Below are 20,492 nucleotides of genomic sequence, written 5' to 3' on the forward strand. Positions count from 1 at the left end.
TGCTAATCTTAGAGCCTCTTCCTTCCCTATATGGCCCTACAATCTAGCCACAAAAAAAGCATTCACAAACATTTTCTTCTCTTGGTTTTACTTCCCCCACCCTCTAATTGAATTTTCTTTTCTTTACATTCTTTATTGTTTTTGTAGTAACATTCATGAAAGGTTGTTCAATTTTTCTCTCCCCTCCCTCCCTACACTTCATGTTGTGCAGATTTGGAGAATATATCCCTTGTTATTAACCATAATTTATGCATGTGTTGAAAATAGAAGTGAAAAAGCATCCTTTGTCCCTGGAGATCCATCCTTCTCCTGGTACAGATCCCTCACCTGCTGTGCTTTCAGTTCCAGTTCATTGGAAAAAACGTTGTCCGTTACAGTATTTTTCCTCTGCTGACTACCGCTCCTCTGGAACAATTTTAACTACTCACATCAGAGCAAGAGTACTCGAGAGCTTAGATCTTGTCAGCAGTCTGCCTATTGCACTTAGCTGCACCAACCAGATAAATTCAGCATGAAGAACCCAAGCTGAGACAGATGTGAACGTACCCAGAAAACAAACAAACAAAAAAGCCAGCGCCCTTCACACAAATGTAAAGGGTCTCATTCTCGGGGGGGTGGGTGGGGGTGGTGGACAGGCATTACTTGCTGCAGATTTATTTTAAAGAAATGTAGGCCAAATTTTTCCCCCTGGTTACACCTTCATTTTACAATTATTTTTGTCTTGTGATGCCAGTGGGGACATAGAGGTGTAATGGAGGACAGAATATGGCCCCGTTAGTATGTGCCACTAATGAATGCTATTTTAAGGTGCAGGATGAAATCTTGTCTGGACAAGATTATTGAGGCCCAGAACTGAAAATGTTCTTTGGCAATGTGTGGATGGGTGTGGAGGGAGGGATGAAAGAGAGGAGAAAGAAGGCAGAGTTGGATCTGAGATGAAAGATATCATATATTCTGTCACAATGCCTGGTGAAAGTGAGAGCATCCCAGTCCACACTCGTATGCATTCAGCACATGATGGACCCAAGGGCCCAGCTTAACGCCCTCTTAGATTTTATGGAGGTGGAAAGTATGCCATAGGGGAAAAATTCTAGCCCTGGAGTTCTAGGTTAATTGGAAATTTTTATGGTATTTACAGGATAACATTTTATTTCAAATGGGAGAAATACTAGTTGATCTCTCAGATATTTTTATTTGGTTTCTAAAGGAAATGAAGCTGATATAACTATATCATTTGTCTGTCAGTCCCAGACTGATGTGTTCTGAAACACGCATCTGATTTCAACCAAATCTGACAGAGGGGAGATGTCTCAAGAGTAATGATGTGCCTAACAGGTGGTTGTTTTGTGTGGTTTTGTTGCTTTTTGTTTGTTTTTTTTTAAATCAGTGATTATGCAAAGAAGAAAGAGTTTGGAGTCAAAATTTGAGGCACGAGACACAGAAGAGTTTGGTTAATAGCTGAATCCAGAAAGACATGGGGAGGCTAAAGAAGGGAACATTATCAGTATTAGAAAATGTTTCCATCTCATTTCTCAGGTAGGTGTCTAACATGTTCATAACCTGAAATCTGAAGTACCTCCAACTCCAAACCTTCACTGTAACCTTACCTTCGCCCTTACCATTACATACTTGTGGCTTCAATTCCTGTCCATAATCTGAAGATACAGATACTCTATACAAATGTTGCGTGTTACGCTGCACAGCATTTGGGAAAGCAATGATACAGAAATTATTTACAACTCCCCATGTAGCACTTTAGCTTTTTTGTTACTGTTTTCCTACTTTACATATAGTGAATTTTACTATTCTGACCCTGTGCATGGTACTGCAGGAGACTGCCCTATAGGGGAAAAGCTCTTCCCCTCCCCGGGTCCTTCCCTATGGCAAACCCATGTTCCAGTGATTTACAGCTGCTTCCATGAGGTAGGAGCAGTTAGGCTGGGAGCCATGCATGGCAAGCCTGTCTGCATAGAGGAAACAGACTGCTGCAATGGTGTTTTTCTTTGCAGGCTGCTAGAATTTGGGTGACTAGGCAGGAGATGGTGGCTTAGTAATTCTAAAATTGTTTGAAAGGCTAGTAATTTAATCTGGCATGTGCCAGTGTTATTGGGAGGTTACAAAGGTCTCCCCAGCTGAACCTTGTTGGCACTTCCTAGATGAGAAAGCATGTTCAGCTGAGCTGGGTAAGAAGGCGGCCGTTACCTTCCTGCCTGGCTGCCAGGCACAGTACTGCTATTGACGCTGGTGATAGTCACAGCCCCCTGACTGGGCACCAGCTGAAGCCTGCAGGCTGTTGCTGCCCGCTGTTTTGGTCAGGTGTGGTAAATTCTAAAAAGTGGGCCAGGGCTGTGTGCTGTCCAGCTCTGCGGCATAGATTAGTATTTTGTAAGGAGGCCTTGAATCTATGACGGGTGCACGCATACATGTACATTACCTGTCCAGCCATAATAAAATTTGCTTTAGGAGTTTTTCTCTTTCTAGGTATATGCCACTTGTTGATAGATGGTCTAATGCTCTTGTATATGTGCTGTATTGCTAGAGCACCTTAATACAAAAAAAAATGTGTTTAGAAAGCTGGGGCAGAGGGAGCAGCTCCTTTAAAACTTGTCTGGACAAGATTTTTGGAAGAAAAAGATGATGTCTTTTTTTTTTTAAAAAAAAAATATTATAGCCCTACCTACATGTTTCCCCTTATATGCTGATTATTTTCTTTCCATTGGCCTGAGTTAACTCTGCCCCCTACAGCATTCATCCTGTTGGTATAGAAAATGGAAAGTTCTGTAGATTGCCTAGAAGGAGTTTCTCTGGGTCTCGATGTTAAGATGGACAGTGAATTAGAGAAAATTGTAGCATGAACCACAGTAAAATAAAATCATGTTATGATATGCATGACTTGCATCTATTGTTAATGACGTAAGTATATGTTTGTAATTCAGTCACCCTTGCTGCTGTAGTCATCTGCTATGGAAGCAAGGGGCCCTGACAGGAGCAGGTGTTTGGGTAATTCTGAAAATTGCATGGAGGAGAAAGACAGCACCTTAATCCAGCTCATACAGCCAATTGGAATTGGTGACCTACCACAGAACTGATTGAATTTTAATGAGTTGAATTATCTCTGAATTAAGCTGGTTGATACGCTTGTGGCTGTGGTTTGAAGACACTTTGGTTTTTGCATAGGTCCGAACTGGAAATAAACTGGAAGAGAAAATCTGGGAAATGGCTCTTTAACTCTTTTCAAATTAGATTTATGGCCATGTATGCTCTAGGGACAGACATTGTATTCTTAGCTTGTTACTTTGCCTGAGTAAAATTTTTATGAAAACACAAAATTTATAGTTATTAGACTACATTTTTCCACTCAAAATCTTCTTTCCTGCTTGGAGTTAGCAAGCAAAAAAAGGCTTTGTAAGCATAGCTTGCTCATATGATTTTAATAGACTTGTTCCGGGCTTCTTTTTTTCCTTTTCTCTCTTATTCCTAATGAGAATAGGACTGGGGTAATATTAATGTCGGCAGCAGCAGTAGTAGAAAGGCACATGCATCACACCTACGTGCCAAATACGAAAGTGTTTGGGAAGATGAGCAAACCCACTTCATAGCCTAGGAGTGAAAAGCAGCTTCAGCACTCCATTTTGTGACTATTCTGGATAGGCAGAAAGAAGTTCATCTGGTAGTTGAGGTGGCTACTGGTAGTGTAACTAGACAAGATAAGATAAACTAACCCTACAAAAATGCTAAGTCTGTGTTTAAAAAAACCCCAAACACACATATATGGAGGAATGGTGCTGAAGTACAGTGGCACATTGATTCTGGTCTGTCATAGTGCTAAGGGATGGGGAAGAAAGCAGGTAGCAACTGCAGAGTGCTACTAAAAGCTTTTTTTTTTTTTTTTTAATATTTGCAAGCAGTATAAACAAGAAAGCCCAGAGGAATAAGGAAAAGTTTGAAGTGCTTTACATACTGCTATAGAAACAATGTGAAACTTGTTATACAAAACCAGCATAAAGCAGGCTGTCTTTATTTACAGCACATGCAAACTCTCTGTGAGAACATCAGCCTGATGGTATATTTGAAGAAACTCTGAGGCTTTTTTATTCTGACTGTATGTTTGCATGTGTTCCAGTCCTTTGGTAGTAGGTGCATCTATAAGCATATACAATTCATAAATGGGCACCTGCAGCTAAAGGTCAGTTCAGCAGCCTTGTAATCAAGTTATTCTGTGTGGGCTTAAAGCTACTGCAGCTGTGATATGCCATAAATTAAAACTCAATGCCTTCAGGTGTGCCCTGCGTGCAGTAGAGTCACATCAGCCTAATTTTTGCTTCCGGTGTTATGAGAGTGTATTGATGGTCTCGAAAATGCCCAAGTTTACTCTACTAGCCAAAGAAATTAGAAAGTTATTAAAAAGAAAGCTGCGACCCCTTTACACCGGTGAGTAAAAATTATTTGCATATAACATTGATGTCTCTGGTTGTTGCACTTTTTTTTTTTCATAGTATTTAGGTAAGGATTATGAAATTGCCTTTTTAGTTTCAGAGGAAAATGCCGTACTTCATGTTCCTACCAAACCCCTGCTACTGTTCAGTTTATGTTTCTAATATTTCATTAAGGTACTAGTATTACCTATCAATAATAATCCTCACTTACGAGGTGTGATGTGGGTTTTGCCCTTATCCTTAGAACTTTGAAAGGGAAAGCGTCATTGTCTATTTTCTGAATGATATGTTGCAGTGATACACCTCGAGCCCAATTGCAAGGATATTTTAAATCTACCTTTTGGTCAGACAGTAGAGTTCGCTCCAGATCAAATGGTTAGCAGAGATCTTCTGCAATGTTCTCACCAACTAGTCCAAATGAACTGTTTTACTCTTCAAAGGCTATTTTCAGTTAACTGGATTCAGGTGTGGACTTTTAGCTCAGTATCACTTTACCTGAACAACTACATCAGTTTAGTTCTCTGGAAAACTCCAAACGCTGTGCCAGCAAATATTCACCAGAAAATGAAATGCTGTTCTGAGCTCCAATAATTATTTCTTGGTACTGTGTGAAAAAGTTTTCTTGTCTATACCCAATATAGCTTTGCAGCGCGTGTGGGCAAGTAGCGAGGTGGATTTTCATAGCGTGAAAAAGGAAAATCCTTTTTTTTTTTTTCTCCTGCTGAAACAAGTTTGAGCTAAATAGCGATGCACACCAACTTCTACTAAAAGAGACGCCAGTGGACCATAGAAACCACCCCAAAACGTCTTTTATTTTATGAGACGAATACTAGGGGGTCGGGTAACTACGGCCGTGGGCGCTCCAGAGGTATTGTCCAGCCGAGACCATCGAAGCGCTTCGATTCCCGAGCTCCGGCGCTGGCTGAGCCGCTGCGGGGGGTGAGGGCTTCCAGGCAGGGCCCGGGCCGGGGGCTCCTCCCGCCCTGTGCCCGGCCTCGGCGCCCCGGGCCGAGGCTTTCGCCTCCCGGCCAGGCGAGGGGCGCTCCCCGCTGCCCCGGGGAACGGACAGGTAGCTCGGTCAGGTTAGGCTTCAGAGCACAGGGAGCCCCTGCCCGGGGAGGGACGGAGCGGTGGCCCCGACGCCCGCAGCCCCGCACCTGCCGCTTCCCGCGGCGGGGGGGGGGGGGGCGCATCCCGCGCCGGGCTGGGCGGCGGCGCCGCAGGAGCCCCCGGGGCGCGGCGGTCGGACAAAGGCTTGCGGGGTAGGGAGCGGCCGCCGGCCGCCGAGCCCCGCGGCGGGTCCGGGCAGCGGGTCGGTCCCTGCCGGGACGGGGGGAGAGGGCACGCGTGAACTTCCCCGCGGGCGCGGGGAGCCTCCTGCCCCCGGTAGGCGGGGAGGGAGGAGGAGGCAGGGGGCGGCAGCCGCTTTCCTAGAGGCGAAAGCGGGGCTCTTGCGTGCTGCCTTCTGCTTCCCCGAGGGTGGCTGGCGGGGAGGGGGAGGCGGGGGAGGAGCCGGCTTCATCCCCGGGCGGGCGGCGGCCCCTCCACTGCGCCAACCTGCAGGCGGGCTGGAGGCAGCCGCCCCGCCCGGCCCCGCCGCGCCGCCCCCCGCCGCCCCCCGGCCCCCCTCGTCCCGGGCAGAGCCGCAAGCAGCCGCTCCCCGCCGCGCCGGTCCTTGGCTGCAGCTTGCTGGCGGCGAGGGCAACAAGCAGCGGCATCTTGGAGCGTCTTCTTTGCCCAGTGCCCTTTCATCTCTCAGTCCGCTCCCCTCTCGTACCTGCAGCCTTTCCTTCGCCCTCCACTCCTCCTGCCTCGTTATTTCTCCTTCTCTCCCTCCTCTCTTCCCATTTCTGGTCTTTTTTTTTGCGGGTTTTTCTGCTTGCCTTCTCTTTCTTCTTCCCCCATCCTGTTCATTTTTGGACCCTCTCCATCTAGTGCCTCTTAATTTCTTGATTTCTTCTGATTTTTTTTCCCCTTGGACTTTGCCTTGTCATGTCAAGATGGAAGTCAGGCATGACTGGCTCTCCTCATCCCCCCACGAAGGCTTTGAGCAGATGAGGTTGAAGAGCAGACCCAGGGAGCCTTCCCCAAGCCTCACCAGAGTAGGTGCGAACTTCTACAGCACTGTCAAGCAGCAGGACTACAGTGCCAGTGTCTGGCTCAGGAGGAAAGACAAACTGGAGCACGTAAGCCAGCTTCTATTTCCCCCCCTCTTTTTTTTTTTTTTTTTTTTTTTCCCTTCTAGACCTCTGCCTAGGTATTCTGTCAGGCTACCTCTCTACCAGCTTGGACTCCAGAAGAAAAGTGTTTCTCCAGTAACTGGGCATGTCATTTCCCAAATGGTAGAGAAAGGAGCTACTTAGAGGTCCCAGACTGGTCAAATCTGAGGTAAATAGGATGTCAGTACTGTTCCCAAACCACATGCAAGTCTCTTCCTAATTGGAAATATTTTTTTTTAATGTTCTCGGCTTATTCATTCTTCTATTCCCGCAAATTCAGCACTGATGTGGGAGGAGAAAGATTGGGATGGTGCAGATGGAGGTTAAAGCATTTTTCTCACGGTGATTATAATGTAGTTCTAGAATTGCTAAAAGAAAATAGCTTTTTTTTTTTTTTAATTCTAGCTGTGAAACACCCCCCCCCCCCCCTTCTTTTTCTTCTTCTTCGTGCATGGGACTTTGAAAATATTCAGTCTGTGTGGGGTGGAGGAGATTTCCTTCAAGACGTCTGTTCCTGCAGCAGTAGTACATGACTTAACTAAGTGTGTTTGGGACCACAATAGAACTGGTACTGCGGATAGCTGTAGTGAATATTTTATGAGAATTTAAGGTGCTTCTAAGTATTCCTGTCTCAGAAGATGTTTGAAAGCATTTTTCATGTTACTTCTAACGGCAAGGAAATGGGTTGCGATGATCTGCATACTGTCTGAGAGTTTTCTGATTAGCTTATTAGGTGAAACCCATTGTTACAGTGCACAGTGCAACCAAAACAGGGGAGTAACTGCATTTACAGGGATGCAAAACAGTGTGGATGGGTTTGCATAATGCAACAGTGCCATTCTTTACATTAGTGAGTAGTTTGCAATCACAGTCACGTTGACTTCAGGATGCACGGAAAAATATTTCTGGTGGGTACAGCCACCTGAAGTCTGTCTGGATAGAAATGGTCTCATTACAAGGATAAATTGCCTTTATTACATGAAAATCCTAGATGGCACAGTAGAGTCCTTTAAAGATGAAACCTGAAAAAAGCCTTTCTGTCAACTACTTCATGGAGTAGTACCCTCCCTTCCCAGTAACCTGCGAGTATTTTATCCCTGTTAGTGAAATCTTAAACTTGAGTTGTTTATACTTCTGGGGAAGTGACAAGAAGTGATGAACTGTTAGAAATATCATATTTCAAATGTTGAGAAAGGTATTGAATCCTATCTGCCTTCTTATACATGTTTTTGTGATTCTTTGCACTAACAACAAGGCTTCACAGTAGTAAGCTTGTAAGCAGAGTATTCTCCCATTGTGAAACAAGAAGAAAGGTCAGTGCCTTAGTACAGCTGATGGCTAAAACATAGAAAGCACAGGAATCTGAGCTCTGGCTTTTGCTACAGGCTTTTGCTACATGTGCCTACATGTTGATATGTGTCATCAAATGAATGATTATTAATTGGGGGGGAGGAGGAAGTCATCTGTCAACAGTTTGATAACTAACTACTGTTCTGGCAGCTGAATGTTACCGTGTTCAGATATCTGCATTTTAAATCACACCACAATATTACAAATGACAATAGGCATTAACTTGTGGGGAGATTACAAGTGCAAAACCTTTATCTTGTGTGTGGGTTTGTGGTTTGGTGTTTTGTTGTTTTTTTTTTGGATGAAGTCAGTATTTTGTCACAATGGTAATCTTCAGTAGTGCTGTAGCATTGGTGTGAAAAGCTTTTTCTGTAATCAGTTTGGTGTGAATGCATGTCTGGGGGTTTCCCCTCTCATTTGGTCCAGTCATTTTTATTCCCAGAGCCTATTTGAACAATGTTAAGAAAAAAATTGGAACATTGTTATTTCTTGCTTGCCATGAAGTATTTATTTCATTGGTGTTTATTGTGCATACCCTGCAGTACATTAGATATGCCAACAGTATATATGTGAAAATACTTTTTTTTTTTAATGATTTAAGGTAACTGCATTACTCATGAGTGTTGTAACAGGCTATTGCACAGCTCCCCTTAGTGTAAATAAAATATGTATTAATTTCTATATCGTATTTTGCTTATACAGTTTTGGAGCAAGGTGGTTATTTTCTATTTTCAGATAAATCTTTGAGGGTTTTGAGTGTTTCCTTGCCAAAGAAGTTATTTCCTGCACTCCACTCTTCCACTCCAAAAGACAAACCAATTAATTTGAGAAGCATCGTTCTGAATGGTATAGTCATTGACATATGATAGCTTATGGCCAGTATTGGATAATGAAGATACACAAACTTCATGAGGTGGATGGCGGACACAAATAACATTTCATTGCAGCTCCCTCTGAGATAATCATGCTACTTGATACCTACAAAGAAAATCAAAATACAAGGACTGAGCATTCATGGAGGCACTGTTTTTGAAAGTATGTCATCATAAATTTGATGCTACATAATGACAGATATAGGCAGAAGAAGGGTATGTAGTGAGTGTAAGTCAAGATATGCATGAACAGATTTTGAAGTTTCAGATGTGCTCTTTAGGCCTTGTAGAGGGGGTTGGTTTTTGCTTCATTGAAATTATTTCTTAAATTGATTTCAGTGTGGTTGTAATAGGGATAAACTTGGGCCAGTATATTTTATACGCTACTTCCAGTAAATCCTTGTAGACCACAGTAGATACAATATATTGATTTTCATTAAAGTGAGTAGCATGACTTATTCATGTGCAACACTTCTTATTAATCTGTATATAGTTTGAGGGACTGAAAAACATCTTTATTTTTATCAAATTGTTTATATAAAAATCTCAAATACACAGTTTGTTTCTAGATTTCAAAACTGTAATAGCCTTATGGGGTTTGGTGTTTGTGCTTTTTGGTTTGTTGTTTTAAAACAGATCTCTATTTGAAGAGTGTGGTAGAGAGGTTTGAAATTCAGCTGTTGCCATGTCTCTTCTAAAAGCACAGAACAAGATCAGATGCACAAATATGATAAAGTTTCTTTAAAATTGTTCAGTACTTAATTATTGACTGACCATAGAGGAAGTCAAAATCTGGAAGGTATTGCTGGCGTCTTGTTAATTGATTGTTCTTCAAATGGATCTTAATATAGCGTGTCTCAGCATTGGCTAATTTTTTATGTGGGTTGTCTTTTTTCAAGTGGCAGTAACACAATCAGTACTACACAAGATCTGAACACAACTCCCATTTTCTTTTGTGAACTGAGACACTGTATTTAAGACTACATGGATCTGCTGCAACGTGTTTAAAGTTAGGCCAATTAGGAGGTTTTGCTGAAGTGAGGCCTGAGTGTACACGCGTGCTGTAGCTAATGGGTCAAAGAGCCATACTTTTAATGGAGGAAATTACTAGAGGTGTGAGGAACTCTGACATTGCAGGTGTGACCGCTGTGATGCTGCAAACCTTTGGCTGGAATTCCTGCAGGGCTGAGATTGTTCAGGTGCTATGGACCTGCTTCAGCTGGTTCCTCGTGCCTTTTTGTGAAGTTGTTTGCCTGGTACTAGAGGTGCTGGAGTGAAAACCATTGTGTGAAATATTCTTAAAGTCTCCTTTGCATAGTGTTTTTTGTTTGGTGTTTGTCTGGTGTTGCCTTTTTTTAGTGAAGTGTGAATTGGTTAACAGAAGAAGAAGGAGGAGGTAGGGACTGGGGAGAAAGAGTAGCTAACTTGATAGCCTTTAGCTGGTGGGAGTTATGTCTGGTTTAATTTACAGCAGCTCTCAGTCATGTCTGTGTATCCTTCAGTAATTATAAGTACTGTATAGCTGCTTTCCTAGTATCTCCGTGAAGAATTCTAGAGAAATTAATTTTAAATAATCAAAACTTAAATGCAGAACAGATTTCTTCTTAAGCTACAACAGATATGCTTCAAGTATGTATATTTTTAACGACAAATACAGGTATTCCTTCTCAAAGATGCAGCAGTAATCTTTAATAACTCTTAGATTTAATTTTTTACTTAATTATGTTACAACATTTTAAAAATTGTCTTTTAAAGAACTACTTTGAGACTATTTTTTGGGAGACCTGGTATCAGAACACTCTTGTTTCCTGGAGATCCTCGGTCTGTTACCTTTAGTATTATCATAATTAGGAGAAGCTCTTTATAATTCTTTCATCATCTCTTGTTTTAACTTAAGTTCTGATCAGTAGCAAAGGCAACATTGGGATTTTCAGACTCTTGCTGTTATGAGAGTTGACTTGACCAGTTGATGTTACGCAGCTGATAAGCATACTGCTATCCCTTTGGCAGCATTGCTATCCAGAGAGAAAAGAGGTTATGAGGTAGAGGGAGGGCAGTGTCGCGTGGCAACAGAGGCAGACATCTAACATGCAAATGTTAGGCCTAAGACAATTTACAATGCTGCCTGACCAGCATGGCTGTCATGAGCAGAGCCTCATGACCAAATCAGTAATAAAATATAACTTCCATTCACCTGTCATAATATCTTTATACAAGTTGAAATCCCAAATCCAATTGTGCCAGTTCATTTTTATTATTCAAAAACTAGTTCTCTTAGGCATCTTAGGCAGCCTTTTTTTCTCTTTTTTTTTTTTTTTTTCCTTACAAGACAGGAAATTCTTAACAAAAACATTGTTGGGCAGTTTCAAATTGCATTTCTGCTCTTGCATGTGAATTAGCACAAGTGTTAAAAGTCAGAGGGCAGATTTATAGGCTTCAGAATTTGACATCCTCAGGATCGCAGAAGACACCATGTGCATACAGCTATAACCTGTAACACGTAAACAAAAGAGGTAGACGTAGCTTCCTGTAAAGCAAGTAACAGGAGTAGAACTCATTCAAGCCAAATCAGTTGCTGGACAGAGCCAACGATTTTGACTTAAGGGAGAATAATAAAAGGGTCTAAATCAGAATCCAAAAAATCATTACACACATTCCCAAAGCAGCCCCTGTCTTACAGTAAATGCAAACGCATGGCTTTTTTTGAGTTAAATGAATTGACAGAGCCTTGTGCATTAAGCAGGTATAAATAATTTGTCATCTGAAATAATGTCGGATACCAAGGAGAGTGGAGTGCACCATGTATGAAAGTACGTAATTGGAGGCAATTCAGAGGGCTCTAAAGAGTTGGTTTTCAGCATTTGGAGCTTCTTGATGGCATGGTTGCAGATTTTAATTCCAAATGTCTATCTGGTCCTGGTGATAGGTATCTTTATTTAGATTTCATCATTAAAATAAAGGGAACAAACTCCATTAAGTAGAGGAACTCTGGCTTTTTCTCAACAGAAGACTGACATTTGGAATTGTCTGCCTGCAACAGGGGTACTAACATGTGTTGAGGTTCTTGCTGAAGTTGTAGCATGCAGTTAGCTTCGCCGCTGACAGACTGTGTGCGGAGGGATTCTTCTGCTGAAATGTTGCTTTCCTTGAAGGTGTCTTTCTATAGTAATGTTTTGTAGACAAACATAATTGGAGAATAAATGTTCAGAGGAGTGCAAAAAGGGGACCAAACTCATTGAACAGTGTTAAGAAAATACTGAATAGCATTTCAGGGCAGAAAATGTAAAATGGTATCTTTTGAAAATAGTATGGAAGATTTGAAATCTTTAAATTTGGAGGGTAAAGAATAATTTATTTCAGTAGTTACCATGTATAAAAGTAATTGTGTATTGCATAACAGTGAAAAAATACTTAATAGTTCATTTTTCTCTTTCTTATTGAGGTGGGTTGACCTTGGTTGTCTGCCAGCTGCCCACAAAGCTGCTCTCTCCTTCTCCTCAACAGGATGGGGGAGAAAATGAGATAAAACACCTTGTAGCTTGAGATAAAGACAGGGTGATCACCAGTTACTGTCACAGGCAAAACAGACTCAACTTGGGGAAAATTAATTTCATCTATTGCCAGTTAGAAATAGGGCAGGGTAGTGAGAAACAGGGACAAGATTAAAAATACCTTCCCCCTCTTCCTCCCAGGCTCAACTTCGGTCCTCCTTTCCTGACTTTTCTACATCTTACCCCCTCAATCCCCCAAGTGGTGCAGGGGATTGGAGAATGGGGGTTGCAGTCAGTTCATAACACTTTGTCTCTGCTGTTCCTTCCTCCTCACACTGTTTCCCTGCTGTGGTGTGTGGTCCCTCCCATGGGATATAGTCCTTGTCAAACTGTTCCAGTGTGGGTCCTCCTTACAGGCTGCAGCTCTTCAAAAACTGCTCCGGCATGGGTCCTTTCCAGAAAATCCAGATCACTTTTTTGCTACTATCATTCCTTCGTTTTATCAGTGTTGACCATCCTTGTTCAAGGATTTTGAAATGGCAGCTTCAGAAACTTGCAACTGAATCTTGCCACTTACACAAACAAATACTCTGCAGTTTTTAGTGGTTAGGTCTTATAGCAGACCATTGAAAGTAACACTTTTAAAGATAGTGGGAGTACTTAAGACGCTAGGAAAACTATCTTTAGTGAATATTTCATCACAAATGCAATCACTTCACTGTCTATAGAGGATGCCCAAAGGAGCTAGTCTCCGTGGCTGAATCATGTTTAGCTTAGGCCTTCTTCCATTCCAGAACAAGGATTGCAAAAATACTGCAGTGAAACTCTCTTTACCAGACTATCCGAAGATGGAAAGAACAGACCAACTCATACCAATGACTAATAAACCCCACTTCATTGTTATTCAATCTGGGAAGCTGTATGCTCTTAATCATTCCTAAAAAAGAAGGTCCTGTGCTGGCAAATAGACTCCCTAGATCTGTCTGCCCTGATGGAGCCCTATGCTTCCATGTTTATGGCTGCCCACCTCTTGCCCTGCTCTTTTTATAACATTATTTAAGGTCTGATTTCCAGGATTTTTAAGGAGTTTCACTACTAAGAAGAAAAAACCCAGGTGCCCTGCTAATGTCTTGGAAGGTCCACATATCGTCTTGAACTGAATACTTCCTCTATCACATTTCAGATTCTGAAAGGAGGTTTCTTAAAATGAGATTTGGATATGTTTGGTTTTTTCTTTTTAATGTTTGCATTACTAGATTTTGCACTAATACAGACAGCTGCTGGAGTGAAAAAGTATAACATTAATTTTCCAGTGCAGTGACGATCTAGTGTCTGTAATGTTGTGTAGTCTGAGCGGACAACCAAGTTGCTGCAATCTGTCCTTCGCAGTTCTTGGGGACTGGAGTAGACTATTTGAGGGTATATCTAGATTAGGTAATAGGTATGTGTCTGCACCCGTATCCCCTAGTCAGCCAAACAGGGAACCTGTGCTGCTGCTTGCTCATAACCTGTATGCCCAGGTTTCCAGAGTGGGGGAACAATGAAGTGAATGTGTACCTAGGTGTTATCTTATCTGGTGGGGATGCAGTTGAGCCATTTATTGATAATTGAGGCACCTTCAGATTCACCAGCCTTTAGTGTTATAAAGGAAGCAAGTTAGCCTACTGTTCCCTCAAAGAGACCTAAATACTGGGCTTCTTGTTATCATCTACCTACTGTGCCTTAGCGAGCAGAAGGGCCACTCGGCTAAAGGTGAAGAAATACGCGCGGAGAGTTAGGAAAACCTCCAAAGTTTAGGAGGAGGAAAAGAGGGAATGAATGACACACTGGTGCCAGGGAAGTGAGTTAATTTAATCTGAAATTAATTTTTATTAGATCACGAACTTATTCCTAATTTTTTTGGATGCTTATCCATCAAAACTTAGTCTGATTTTTTTTTTTCTTTTAAGGTTTGCTCCTCAGAATTCTTTCACTTTTATGAAGGCTTTCCAAATAGAACATAGGATTTGCATATTTTTATAGGGATTTGGCTTCTTTTGTTTTGATCAATGCATTGTGTAATTTGACTGTGTAGATAATATCTAGCCCCAGACAAGAGAAATATGAGTGGTATTCTTAGCGATACTTCATTGGCTTGCTCTCTGAAGACAGAGACAAATTTACCTGATTTTTTACTCTTTTGCACAACTGGTAAACCTTCTTCTCTATGTGCAGTATTTGTAGGTGAATACAGTTGTGCATTTTATTAAATTGTTTTAAAAGCAAGAGTTCTAAAAAAACCCCTTAGTTCTGACTGCATGATGTCAACATAATCAGCATCTTGGTTTATGATTTGTATAGTTGTTGCAGCTCATAAATACTAGTCATTCTATTACAATTTTTGTTGCTATTTGTATTTTACTGTTTACAGTTGTAATTAAATGTTTAATGGAATAAACAAGCTAATGTGTTTTAGAACTGCTACTAATAAAACAAATAGTTATCCAGATAATTCCTGCCATTCTGATACATTACATAAGGCGGATTTCCCCAAGGCATTTTAAAATGTTTGAAGCAGAACCAAATGCAGAGCAGTGCTGAGGTGGCGACTGTGACCAGTTTAACTTTCATGATCTTGTTGTTACTGCAATAAAGGCATATTTACTTGGGGTTATACTCTAGCTTGATTCTGTAAAAGCTAGTATAGGCTGTAAAAAGCCTATCATAACGAGCAGCTGTGTATTTGGACACATGAATGAGTAAAAGTTAGTAATGTCTTCGGGACTTTCAACCACAGTAAACATGGCATGTCTCACTAGTGCTTTTTGTGTTACAGAAATCGTACTGCTGTCCTAACAGCAGGAGTTTTTTGACAAGGAATATGCACTGTGTGTGCTGAACAAACCTCAGACTTTACCACAGCTGAGGCTACCTACTTACTTACGGGAATGGTGTTAAAGGTGATAGTGATGTGAACCCTACTTCCTCAGTGCAGTTTGCGCATTTTTATTTGATCTTGTTCCAAAGCCATGGTAAAGCCTCTGTTGATGCCGCTGCTACAGATTTAAGTTGTATACGAGCTCCCTGAGAGAAGACTGTATGGATCAGCTCAGCTGTCATGGGTTTGGGGCAAAAAAGCAAGGTCAATATATCATGCTAAACATTTGGAGAAAAAAATCTGTCTGAGTCCTCACCTTTTCTTGAGCTTTAAGTCTCTGGATGATCAGGCTAGCTGCTGGATACATTATTTGAGAGCTCTTTGCAGTTAGCATAGGGGAAAATCCTTGACAGGCTATGAAAAGGACAGAAGAAGGCATCCTAATATAACAGATGGGACATAAAAACCTGTAATGATTATGTGAACATGCAAAAAAAAATTATATAGATCCAGTTGCCCACCATTTAAGTCCATCTTAGGGTGTTTTGTAATGGAGGATATAGAATGAAGGAAGTCAGACAATTGCATTTGAAACTACAATTATCTGCCAAGACTAATGAATGGATATTGAAGGAAAGCTCAGACAACGAAAGCTACCTGTGAAATTATTCCTTTGCTCCCAATTAGAATATTTCCGTTCCTCATTTGAAAGTGTAGGTGGAAAAAATGCCTATCATGGTAAAGAACAAATCAGACCTAAACCAGAATATGTTCACAGTTTAATGTTAGCACGCACAATCTATTTTCATGTTTTGTGCTCATTTAAGTGAAAATGTACACCTGCTTTAATGATGATAATTGAAAAAAAAAAACAACAAAAAAGTCCCAAAACAAAACAAAGAGAAAAAACCCCCAATGAAACAAACAAAAAACCGCAAACAGACCCCAAACCTGTCGCCTTTTGTGGAAAATTAATTAGGTGAGCAGATAGAAGAATGTACATGGATGTGACCGGTGGCTACAATAAAGATGGAGACTGTTGTTGAATTCTGCTGTTTCCCCATAGTTGTTTATTGGGGAGGACTCATGAGCATCTAGAAAGTCTTGTGTTCCTGGAACACTAGAAAAAACCCAAGTGATTAGAGAACATATGGAAATCCTGAAACAGCGTCTTTCCTATGGCTTTCTGAGCTGCTGATAGATGCTGGCCTGTTGAGCCTCTTCATGAGCAGTGATAAAATAGCCAGCAAAAATTAGATTGGCAAGATGAGTGGGATGGAAACAGTTAGGGGTAAAGCTCTGTCAATTTGCTTTAGGATCTGAACGGCTGTAAGTGTCTGTGCAGTCTCACGGGTGGGAATTTTCTGTCTTTGTAAAGAGAAGTTGATGTGCATTTGTAATCCTGTGCTGCCCGTTCACTGTTACCTTCTCGAATAAAGTGGTTCAAAGGTTTCAAGCCAATGGGTTGGCTGAGGTAGTGATCACACTTTTTCCTTTCTTCCCCTAAATCAGTCCATCCAATAACTTTCTGCTTATTAAAGAATTGTCTTACAGCCTGCACCACTGTGTCTAGTCCTGTAAACTCTAATATTGACAGGATGCTATCTACTGACCTTTGTGGTCTTTGATGCCTTATGGAAAAGTAGTTTCTGTAAGTTTTCAGCAGGATTTATAATGCTAAGTTCTGTTAATATATTGAGCCTATCCTTCACATCATTTAGACATGGCTTTGGCCATAGTTTGAAGTGTTGGCTCAGCCATGCTATTTCTCCACTTGTCTTTTTGTGGAAAACCAGTGTGTGTCATGAAGAGTTGACTTTTGCTATTTGCTAGGTAAAAAGCCATTTGGAGTCATGCATACAGTCCTGTGCATAAGTGCTGCTTAAAACAATATGGGGTAAGTACAGTCAATGCTGCCTTTATTGGATCTGTGATTTTTAGTTCCCTGAGAAGATGCATCTTTTGAGTAAGTCCTGTTACATAAATAAAGATTACATAGCCACCCTGGATGTTGCAGATGATGGGATGGTTCTAAGGAAACACACCTTGAAAATAGATGGCTTAGAACAGGCAAACAATGAGAATGCTGAATGAAAGCCCAACTATTTTGAAATTATTTGCAATTTCAAACTACTTTTGGAGTGATTTATTTGTAGGATGTGATTTATACCAAATCTGTGATGCTACAGACTGATTGGTACTTATTTGGGATGCGGTGAGTGTAAAAAGATCATCAATACACTAAATGCTCTTTCGGGCCCTTACAGTAACCATGATTTATTGTTTGAATAACAACAACAATTCCTTTGGGTCTAGCATGAAACAAAGTTGCTTAAGTGTTTTGGAAAATGTTACCCATTTGAACGAAGCAATTTCCTTTGTCAATGTGAACTGCTGTCCCTGCAGACTTTTCTTTCAATTCCCTATTGGGCACGTGGCAGGCAGATAACACCTGACCTTTTCTGTTGTATCTTAGTCCATTTTATGCAGAATTGTTCTCTCTGAGCTTTGTTGTCATGGCTTAGTTGCATCAAACTCCTGCTGCAGAAAGCTGGAATGTGCCTGTATTCTCTGGCTGTGTGGTATATGGGCTTAATGCATATCAGCCTAAATCAATTTGTTTCTGCAACCATATGACAGCTGAAACCTTAGACTTCTGGAAATTTCAATTTTTAGAAAATATTTTTTTTCAGTTAGTGCACTTTGTTGCCCTAGTCTGTTTGTGTTGGGGCTGTTCCAAGCATTCTGTTTGGCTTTAAATAACTGTTGCTTTTTACCCAATTTTTAAAAGCTACTATATTGCACAACTGTTTTCCTTTTTACTTCTCCATGTTTGGATTTACCTACCTAAACCAAGGCCTTGGTTTTTCCTTTCTTCTATAATTTCACCTCATCACTTTCTTTCATGATGCTTGATTTTTAAATTATTTTTCTTTATTCCCCTCTCCCCACCCTGCTGCCCTGTCCCCTTCAACTCTGACAGATCTACAGCCCTATTTTGGTATTGCATGTCACCTTCTGTGAGGCACCTTGTATAGAACTCCCAGGGAAAATATGGTGAGCGAAATATATGTAGAATTTGCAAAAGTATAGTTCTTTCTCAAAATTTATACATAATTTTTGTACTGGCAGGGTAACACCTTCTGAAGTCCTGAAGTGATTTAAATTCATAAGTCCTGAGTATGCCCTTTTGAAAACCCTGAAGTTACAATGAAAATGGAAGCTTTCTGAGTTGTGTGACAGTTTGAGTTGGGCAACAGCCTTGCAAGTGCAGTCTATAGGTCTAGGAATATAAAAGGCAATTATTACACTAAGAACAATAAAAGTGTGACTTTGCTGTGTCAGCCAACAGCATGTTCTTTCAGAATCTTCTCTCCTTGTAAATAAATGAGAGCTTGGATGTTTTCAGTGCAGAGCAATACAAGCAACTGTACCAATGTGCCTTGAAAGGGATGCACAAACTGCTTCTCAGTATTATGGAATCTATTCTCCAAGAGATTGCACTCTTATTTTTATATCTCAGAAATAGGCAACTGAGTGCATTTTTGAAGTCAGTTTGAGCTGGTAGTAAATAGGATTTTCTTTGATCTAGGGAGAAATTTGCAGCAGATGTAGAAATGCTTTCTTATAGTAGGAGCAGCACTGTATATTAATACTTTCCGATTTGCCAGCCACGATACATAAGACACACACGGAGTATTTGAAATTTGTGTATGTTTTAGCTCTCAGGTTACCACTGTATGTTGTGTTTGTGTTATTTTCATTATTTAATACATTGCTTAAATAAGGGGGTTTGATATTTTTTAAAGACTGTAAGCTCCCTTCCTGTTTGGACTAATTTGGTAACTGTTTTTCAGCTGTGGCTTTCTATGATTTCTTTTTTGATAAACCTCTCTCCCCAACAGCTATTCGTGATTTTTTTCTTTTAATGGTTGTTTCCCCAGTATTTAGAAGTTTAGATTTTTTTTTTTTTTATAAGAACCTTTGCAAACACTTGTTGCTGTGTTTATTCACTTTATGACTCTGGCATCAGATGTTCTCAATTTATTTCTGGACATCATTAATTTTTGATAGCGTATCTGACTAATTTCTTCAGGCTCTGAGCGTGGAAGTTCTGACTTGTGTAGAATAGCTTGATGAGGAACCAGCTACTGATGGGCATTTGATTATTACCACCATAATGGAAACGTCTTCCCAAAATACCATTCTAGATAGCAATTGCACATCTAATTAGAGACATCATGATGATGTAATCTGAAAACAACATAACTGCTGGTAGTGGCCTCTCTTCTGTGACTTATATTGCATTTATAGCAGCTTGTTTTAGCTCTGCTTAATTAATTTTAATGACATGTCTATGTATGTGTATGCTTGTAACTATTGAGATTGATACTGCAACTGATAGGTTTGTTTAGTTGTATTTATTGCATGTTTACCATGCACTGTGTTGGGTTTTCCCTTTTTAATTTTGGGGGAAAAAAAACCAACAACAACAAAAAACACAAAAACAAATGAAAAAAAACCCAAACAACTTGGCAGCAGAAAGGAAGGTTGTCTCATTATATTGTCCTGCCTGCTGTGCTTTGTGGGAAGGGGGAGACAAGTGATTTTTTGGGGAATAATGGAGCCATGAGGCCTTGAGAAGCTTTTAGGCTGGAGGTGGGACACGCAGAGGAGGAGAGGAACTGGGAAGCTTGAAGGAAACTGTAGGCTGGAAGATTCTAGCAAGGAGCAGAGAACTTGCTTGTAGTAGGATTATGACCAAAATATAGAAGCTCTTTTAGAGCTCTGGAGGTGAAAACGTGAGGATTGTTCAACTCAGCCTTTGAAAGCTTTTGGACTGGATAGCCATATCAGAGGAAAAGATCTGCCTCGCAAGATAATAGGGCCAAAACTTGTTTTTCAGATTCATCCATGCAGCGGGTTTGAGTTCTGGGTTCTGTATTAGCTTAGTATTTTTGTGCTAGTAATTAGAAATAGAGAGGCGTTTTGTTTGGGTTTTGTTGTTGTCATTGTTGTTGCTCTTTGTTTTTGCCTGTTGTTTTGGCATAGTCAGTGATTTCACCTGAAGGCTCTGGCTGAAATGAAGCTCCATCATGAATGTCTGCATACAAACTGGCCAAATGTTGTAGCAAGATGAGAACAGAAAAAGCAACCTTTGTGGTTGACTCTTTGGAACAGTGGGCTCTAAAAACATACATATATGTTGACACAGAGATTTGATTTTTGGTTTTGGCAGTGTAATAAATGAATGTATATTTGAACCA

At 40.8% G+C, this 20,492-nt stretch overlaps 1 protein-coding gene across 2 annotated transcripts in view; it reads left to right on the top strand.

The window, feature by feature from the left end:
* Positions 1–5,989: 5,989 nt before the first annotated feature.
* Positions 5,990–20,492, top strand: part of PLD5 (phospholipase D family member 5) — a 201,635-nt gene continuing 187,132 nt past the window's right edge. Inside the window, exon 1 of one of the 2 annotated variants that reach the window (XM_075089397.1) lies at positions 5,990–6,622. In XM_075089397.1, the coding sequence (XP_074945498.1) occupies positions 6,437–6,622 (186 nt within the window). In that variant the 5' untranslated portion in view covers positions 5,990–6,436. The remainder of the gene's footprint in view (positions 6,623–20,492) is intronic. The other variant, XM_075089398.1, reaches the window with a different exon arrangement.

Source organism: Phalacrocorax aristotelis, chromosome 3 (genome assembly GCF_949628215.1).
Source record: "Phalacrocorax aristotelis chromosome 3, bGulAri2.1, whole genome shotgun sequence".
NCBI lineage: Eukaryota > Metazoa > Chordata > Aves > Suliformes > Phalacrocoracidae > Phalacrocorax > Phalacrocorax aristotelis.